Source organism: Octopus bimaculoides, chromosome 22 (assembly GCF_001194135.2).
Source record: "Octopus bimaculoides isolate UCB-OBI-ISO-001 chromosome 22, ASM119413v2, whole genome shotgun sequence".
NCBI lineage: Eukaryota > Metazoa > Mollusca > Cephalopoda > Octopoda > Octopodidae > Octopus > Octopus bimaculoides.
In genome coordinates this window covers 5010896-5019501 of record NC_069002.1, presented here as the reverse complement: position 1 = coordinate 5019501, position 8606 = coordinate 5010896, and the positions used below count along the sequence as shown (strand labels likewise).

Sequence of the window (8606 nt, the reverse complement as noted above, 5' to 3'; positions counted from 1 at the left end):
GAGAGAGAGAGAGAGAGAGAGAGAGGAAGAGGAAAGTGAAACATAGCTCTTTGTGTGTGCGTATTTATGTCTTATGTATGTATGTGTGTATATATATTTATATATATATACATATATATACATACACACACATATACACACACACATATATATATATATATAGGGTGCGATGGGTAAATTGTTGCCATGCGCAATGTTTGGTTTTGATTTTGTCGACTGCGCAGTATAGTAGGGTCAGTTGAGCACCATGACGCAATTCACTCTGCCAGAAATATGGAAACGACATGCTGTACTGCTTGGCATTCACGCCGGAAGCTCCAATACGTACATTTCAGTGTGTTTAGGTGGCAATCTGAGGACAGTGCAAAGGATTCAGAAAGAGTTGGATGAATCTAATGGTGATTATGAAAGAACGGCAGCTCGGAAAACTCACTCTGATCGTTCTGATAAGAAAAGAATTGAATTTGTTGGTGAGATCCAGACCATGATTGACAACGATCTCTTCAAGTCAATCAGGTCCATCGCCAAGGACATGGGAATGTCTGAGTTTCTTATCAGGTTGGTACTGCCTGAAGACATTCGGTATTCCTCATACAAGATGAGAAAGGGCCAATTTTTATCCCAAGCCATCAAGGACAAGAGGAAAAACCATGCTACGAATCTTTTGAACAAATTCAAGCATCTCCTCCAACCGAACATGCTTTGGTTTTTCTCAGACGAAAAAAATTTCTGTCAGGATCAGATGGTGAACACACAGAACAACCGATGGCTTGCCGTGTCCCCAAAACATGTACCGAGAGTGATAACAGTCAAACATCCAGTCAACGTCATTGTGTTTGGATTGATCACTGGTGATGGCGAAGTTATGCCCCCATTCATCTTCCCACACGGACTCACACTCAACACAGAGGCCTACATCAAGTGCCTGGAGGAGGTAGTGCTACCTTGGGTCAAGAGGGTGGCTGCTGGAACACTCTATGTCTGGCAACAGGACTCTGCACCATTGCCACTCAAGCAGGAGAACCCAGTCATGGCTATCAGACAATTCCTGCCATTACATCACCCCTAACATCTGGTCACCTAAACTCTCCAGACTGCAACCGCCTTGATTATCATGTGTGAGTCGTGAGACCAAAAAAACTCCTTGTAACACCAAAGATGTACTAAAGGCAAAGATTATGGCAGCATTCATCAACTTAAACAAGGAGGCCATCCAGAAGAGTTGCAGGAGATTCCGAAGTCGTCTGGAGGCCGTGGTTGAAGCCAATGACGATTTCATTGAATAAATTTACTCTTTAGTATTTCAAGTTACTTTTTATGTAATTTCGGTGTGTGTATGTGTGTGTATGTATGTATATATGTATATATATATATATGTATGTGTGTGTATTTATGTAATATGTATGTATATATATATATGTATATACGTATGTTTGTATGCATGTATGTATTGGATATATGAACCATCAAGGGCGTCTCTACTTGATCGCCTAGAAATAACAGCCAAATCCACCACCACCACCACCCTCAAATATCAGCCTAGTGCGTCTTACATAAAGAGAAAAAACACCTTATATAATGCTGTCCTAGATACGGTAGAAAAAAAGAATTTCGGGGCGGCCATGGCTGGAAGGTGTGCCCGCTTTCAAGATTGACCTGTTAGAGACATACAGTATTGATGACAGCAACAAGAATTAATGGAAGAAAACCTAGTGACAAGAGAGACGGTTATTATATTCAAGTATGCAAGGTGGAATTGGGTGAGAGAAGATAATTTTTATCTTGGCACGCAATACTAGATTAACGTTCGTGTTTTTTCTCTCAAAAACCTGAATGTTGTAAAATAGATTATTCCACGTCCGAATTGAGGTCGAATTTTTAGCATAAAGTAAAGACATGCTCTTATTTCTGTGGTGTTGGCGGTAGTGGTTGATTTTGTTGTTGCTGTTGTACTTTATTTTGTTCATCTTGTGGGAGTGGTATGGTGGTTGCTGTTCTTGTTTTTGTTGTTGATGTTTTTTATTGTTTTCGCCATTTTTATTATTGCTTGTTCTTACTACTGTCGCTTCTGTTGTTGCTCTTGTTGTTGGTGCTGTTAACGTTGATACTGTTTGGTATCAACATGATCATGAGAATGATCATGATGATGATGGTAGTGGTGGTGGTGATTATGATGATGATGATCATGATCATGATCATGATGGTGGTGATGGTGATGGTGGTGTTGGTGGTGATGATAATAGTAATGATGATGATGCTATTGCTGTTGCTGCCGCTCATGTTAAATGTTGCTATCATTTTTTTGCTGTGGTTATTCTTTTATTAGCTCCATGTCTGCTCTGATCCAGCAGACCACGATCAAAAGCGCTCCAACCGTGACAATCATATTTTTTATAAGAATCTGAGACTACATTACCTAATGTTAGGTATTGAATCAACTAGTTTCTTGCAGGTGCAAGGCGCAATTTTGTTGTGTTCCTGATAGTTTCACCAAGAGTTCCCCATAGGTATTCGATCGGATTTAGATCGGAACTTTGAGCTGGCCAGTCCATAGGAACAATACCCTGTGTCTCAAACCATTGACGAGTATTCTTTGCTGTATGACATGGAGCGTTGCCCTGTTGAAAGACAACGCTGCTTTTTAGACACTCTTGAAAGCAATTTAGTAATTGATGGCTCTAAATCATCCGATAACATAGAAACCTAGGTAGCTGAATTCATCCTTCCCTCTCTGAGCAATTTGCCTTTGAGACATTCAATCTTCATGATGAGCTACGATTTGACCTCGCTCACACTCACTCAACTCCCTTGTTTTAGGCATTTTACTGTTTATTAACTATATCTACAACGTATTTTAGCATAAAACTCTGGAATAATCAAGGAAACAAGTTAATCTTGGACGTTGGTCTTAAACATAATTGGTTGCATATGTACAGTACAGTATAAAAGCGGTAATTGATGCTAAAGGAGGGTCAGCCAGATATTAAAACTCATGTATATTGCGAAATATACCATAATCTAGTATGTGCACGAGTTTCATTAACATTGAGACAGCAGAACCCCAAAACATTGGGGTTGCCTAATACTTTTAACCAAGACTGTATGTACAGGTGATGTACGTCTGTGTGTACTCGTCTAATGCGTGTGTGCGTGTATCTACATGTGTGTGTGTGTGTGTGTGTGTGTGTGTGTGTGTGTGTTGTGCGTGTGGGGTGTGTATGTGTGTATGTACGTGTGTGAGTGTTTGTGCTGAGGTGGGTATCTGTGTAGTATATGTGTACGTGTGTGTGTGTGTGTGTTTAGTGCATGTATGTGTGCGTTTGTTAGTGTATTGCACGTAGTGCGTAGTACGCGCGCGCGAGCGTGTGGTGGTGGCGGTAGTAGTAGTAGTAGTAGTAGTAGTAGTGGTAGTATCAGAGTCTGGTGAAGAATGTAGCTGTGTGTGCACGCGCGTAATCATTTGTAAAGTATGTGATGCATACCGCGTATGTGTGTGTGTGTGTGTGTGTGTGGTATGTAGTTATTTGTGTGAGAAAGTAGGAGAAAGAGAGAGACAGACTGACAAAGAGAGAGACAAACAGATACAAAGAGAGAGAGAGAGACAAAGAGAGAGAAAGAGAGAGACAAAGAGAGAGAGAGACAAAGAGAGAGAGAGACAAAGAGAGACAAAGAGAGAGACAAAGAGAGAGACAAAGAGAGAGAAAGAGAGAGAAAGAGAGAGACAAAGAGAGAGAAAGGGAGAGAGAAAGAGAGAGACAAAGAGAGAGACAAAGAGAGAGACAAAGAGAGAAAGAGAGAGACAAAGAGAGAGAGAGAGAGACAAAGAGAGAGAGAGAGAGACAAAGAGAGAAACAAAGAGAGAGAAAGAGAGAGAGAGAGAGAGAGAGATGAGATAAGCTTGGTCTATTAAATTTAGGTGAAGTGGAAAATCTGAAAGGTTATAATAAAAGTAAGACGGTCAGAATAAAACATTTTTGTTGTTGTTTCTTTTTAATGTTACGTAAATGTAAGGACAAACAGGGATGTCCGGCGTTCAAATCCCAGGGGAGTTTACTTTGACTTTCGTGTTTTAACTGCTTCGCTGTCTTTCGTTTAACAAGGGGTAGCAGAAATTCGAACTCAGAACCTACAGTGCCAGGACAGATACTACAAAGCATACCAGCCGATGGTCAGACAGTTCTGCTAATCTATCGCCCTTATAAAAGCAGTGTGGAGGCGCAATGGCCCAGTGGCCGGAAGTTAAAGTAAACATTAACCCTAAATTTTACTTCTTATTAAATCGCACTTTAAAATAGGAGTTTGCTTCTAGCATAATACTCCGTGCGGTTCACTTTTTAGTTTCGTAAGTACGAAACAAAGCAGCTAAAATAACTGCTAGCTCTACTTGTATGTATTGTAAGTTTCCAACATGAAGTTGCTCACCCACAACATGTTAACCTCGACTATTATTAAAGGGGTACTGAAAGGGTACCCGCTGGGTATTACAGTAAGTAGCTTCAATCCTACTTGTTCTATTAATGATCCGTGTCTCCTTTTCATATCTGGATTTTGTTGCTGTTGTATTGGTTATTGTTTAACCCCAACGATGTATTTTTTTCCGTGACCGCCACTCCAGTTTTAATTGAGTTTTTTTTTTTTATATATATTTCAGACATAATATAATATCATGTCTTATTTTTTTTTTTTGTTAAAGACGTTTGGGTGAGATTTGGCTGTTCAGAAAATTTTTTTGCGAATTTGTGTTCTACACACGGGAATTCATACGATTATGAAAATACATTTGTGTGATTTAAAGGCGATTTAGCTGTTGTTTTTAGCACATCCCTCGTATATAGTACTAATTATATTATTCTGTTAAGAACATTGCGGTGATCTTTTGAATTTAGTAATCCACCTCGGTTTGTGTGGATGGATGGAGTGAGGAAAGCTTTGGTGGTTAGAGGTGTTGGAGTGAGAGAGACAAGAGAGTTTATAAATGATAGGAAAGCTTAGTTTAGGAACATCTATTGTGTTGTTTGTTTGTCCTCTTTTTACATATTAGAAGGTGTATATACCTATATTAAATTTAATAGGAATTTTACCTTTAATAAATATTAAATCCAAAAACTTTGAGCATAAAACAGGTGAAATATTTTGGGCCAGTTTAAATGCTAGAAGGTTATGTTTTCTATGATTCATTCTTGGTTTTGTTCTGTATTCTTTCAGGCAAAGAAGTTAGAAATCAAAGAAGCAGAATTCAACAAAGAATTCATTTGTCGAATGATTTCCAAGGTCGATTGGTCTGCTCTGTATGCAGCCGTTACTGATGTTAGTATTACATCTTTCTCTTCCGTTATTGTAAGCGCAGCATTTATGTGTGTGTATCTGCAGTTGGTTCAGTCCCTTATCATCTTCTCATTGAACCCCAGCATCTAAAGATTTTTTTTCTCACCACTTCATCCCACATCTTCTTGAGTCTAACCCTTCCACAGGTTCCCTCCATACACAAATATGTGCAATTGTGGCCTTTTAGATTTTCCATTCAAATCATTTTTGCTTTCGTTCCTCCAGGGGTCAAAAGGCCAAAGTATAAAACCAATCAAATTCTGAGATTGATTTAAATCAATGCCCCCCCCCCCACGCACCATCAAATACCTTTCTACACTTCGTCCTTGTGTAAGAAATTATTTTTAACCTCGTTTCTAATTCACAGGTTGGTCATCCAAATTGTATTCCTCAAACTCTTCTCGAAGACTTTGAAAACAACGACGAGTTTTTGAAGAAAGTCCATCACGCTCTAATCGAGGTAAAGTATGGTTTCTTATACAGATACTCACCAACCGGCATGACTCAGCCCTGCATATGGGCAAGTTCCTTAGGCCATGCTGGAGCACAGGGCTTTTTCTTTGTCTTGCAAGTTACCTGGTGTCCTCACTAATGCCGTTGCCATGAGAAAAAGTACCCCATACACTTGGGAAAGTGGTTGGCATCAGCTTCACCATAGAAAATCTGCTTCAATAAACTGACAGGTAGGCAGACTCCAGCAGCCACAACCAACCAGCTGTCATGTGGTACACTCAATCATCCAGTGAATGAGAAGGGTGCCTAATTTTAACAAGAGGTGTCTTGGAGCCTACTTTTTCGCTTGGATGACAGGGTTGTGTGGTAGGCTCCAGCAGCCACTGCCAGCTACTATGTATTTATTGATCTATTTTTGGATGCTGGAGTGTACCTGGTGACAGCTGGCTGGCTGTGGCTGCTGGAACCTACCTGTCAGTAATTAAGTGCAAAAAAGAAACAATTTGTTCGCTGCCACTTGTTGACACTTTAGCAGTGACAATTGGATTTATTAAACACGAGATTTTATGTGTAAAAATTCCGTCCCAACCCATTTTTGATACATTAAGCAGGTGGATTTATAAAGCGGGACTTCCTGTGTGTATATATAGATATATATATGCATATAGTGTGTGCATATCTGTGTAAATGTTTACAGTCTGCAGAGGGCTGATAGTGACATAGCCATTTGTGGCTGGATTGCAACAGGTTCCACTTCAGTTACACAGATTATTGTACAATTCACATGTGGCCTATGCAACATGTATAGCTCTCTCTCTCTCTCTATCTATATTCTCCAATGCAGCTTTCACCATTTCTTAATTTCTTCCATTCACAGATTGAGGTTGATGAAGGAGAACTGATTTGTCCTGAGACTGGCAGAAAATTTACTATCAAGAACGGAATACCCAATATGCTATTAAATGAAGATGAGGTGTGAATAATGCTCTGGGATAGAGAAACATTTTTCATTTGTAAATATGCACAGAATAAATATTTTTAAAAAATGAAAAGAAAATGTACTTTTTTGTTTTTTATCAGTGACACCACACATTTCGCAGTCACACTGCATTCAGTTTAATTTCTAGGAAATGTTATTTTTTTGCATTTTTACAACATTTCATAATTAAACTTTAATCCTTTAGCATTTAACCCTTTTGATATCAAACTGCCTCTGGCTCTAGTACAAATGTCTTGTTTTCAAAATTTCTGAATTAAAATCTTCCCAAGACCTCATTCCAGAGTTGCTCAAAAAGGGCTACTGTTAGTATCTAGTAAGACCTCACAGGAAACTTCTTAATACGAGAGAGAGATTGAGTCCATAGAGACAGTTAAGCTAAGGAGGTTTACATGTCCAACACAGTTGACTGTTTTTCTAATGACAAGGGGTAGAACCAAATTTTCCATGGGGAAAGGAGGTTTCCCTTTACATTCTAAGTTCAAATCTGGATGAAACGTTTCAAGGCTTCTTTGTATTTTGCTTTTTTATGTTCCTTCAATTCACTCACGGGAAATAGATACTTAGGAGCCGAAAGACAAATATTGGCATATCTCCAAATGTGTACCCACCCCAACAATGGTCAGAACCATCAAGACCCCTCAACACTGCTAAAACAATTGACATCTGTCAGAAAGAAACAAACAATGCAGTTTTTTTTTTTTTTACTGTTTTTATTTAAAATATTTTATTTTTATCTTTATTATTAAAAAATTAATATAATCTTTAATGTTATCATTGTTTTGAAACAATACGTATTTATACACGTGTGTTTGTATATATATGCATATATATATATATATATATACACACACATATATAAATGTATATATGAACATACATACATATATACATTCTCACACACACACACACACAAGCAAATATAAAAAAAAAGTACACATATACAAATATATAAACATCTATATATGCACACAAACATATATTTTACAAATTTACACACACTCACATATACATGTATGTATCTGCATACACACATACATATATGTACATATTTGTATATATATATATATACACGTACATACATACATATATATTTATTACTGGTGAAGGGCGGTTTATAGAGTTACCCTGGGTTTCTCGCCATAGAGGATACTTCGATGGCATATCTTCAAGCCTTAAGATATGTGTGTGTGTAGGTATGAATATGTATGTACATATATATACATAGATATTTATTTATATATATATAATTATGTGTGTGTGTGTAGGTATGTATGTATATGCATATATCAGTATGTTGGTACATTTTGTTTTACAAATTGGTCAAAGAGAACTTAATACGCATAAAGCAGAGTAAATACATCTATCAATCCATTCTCAATTAAGACCAACTTCACATGTGCTTCCCAGAACCTTATCTATGTCCTAACCTGCTCAGGTTATGGTCACAATTATGTGGGCCAAACAAACCTTACTTTGAGACACAGAGTCACGCTGCATAAAGAACAGATGTTTCCCTCAATACAGGCAGATAGCACTGAGCAGACATATCGACAGATGTGCAAGTAATAAAACGCCGAATTTCCATATCTTCCCATTATACCAATGCAAAGATTCAATCTCAGTACAAAAACGCCTAAACAAGGAAAACCTGTTCATACAAAAGTACAGACCACACCTCAATATACAAATTTGATCATTTTAAAAATTATACTAAGGAGCCAGTTGTCCCCCTTGCCACCTGTTGCTTCCCTTGGTTCACTCTCTAGATGCATTCTTATTCTTCAAAATTCCAAGATGACGAAACCCCTTTGTCATGAGAACTGATTAC

At 38.1% G+C, this 8606-nt stretch overlaps 1 protein-coding gene across 1 annotated transcript; it reads left to right on the top strand.

Annotated features, from left to right (window-relative positions):
- The first annotated feature begins 4294 nt into the window (after positions 1–4294).
- On the top strand, positions 4295–6835 carry LOC106874163 (multifunctional methyltransferase subunit TRM112-like protein). The gene is made up of 4 exons (XM_014921788.2): positions 4295–4486; positions 5206–5307; positions 5693–5785; positions 6656–6835. The coding sequence occupies exons 1-4, from the start codon at positions 4409–4411 to the stop codon at positions 6755–6757; spliced, it is 375 nt and encodes a 124-aa protein (XP_014777274.1). The 5' UTR covers positions 4295–4408; the 3' UTR covers positions 6758–6835.
- Positions 6836–8606: the final 1771 nt, after the last annotated feature.

What these genes read in the sequence shown, in the direction of transcription:
- LOC106874163 (XM_014921788.2), top strand. Translation starts at nt 4,409, where the DNA reads ATGAAGTTGCTCACCCACAACATGTTAACCTCGACTATTATTAAAGGG. An exon ending in GGTACCCGCTGGGTATTACA is followed by an intron (nt 4,487 to 5,205) that starts GTAAGTAGCTTC and finishes GTATTCTTTCAG; the next exon opens with GCAAAGAAGTTAGAAATCAA. An exon ending in TCCATCACGCTCTAATCGAG is followed by an intron (nt 5,786 to 6,655) that starts GTAAAGTATGGT and finishes TTCCATTCACAG; the next exon opens with ATTGAGGTTGATGAAGGAGA.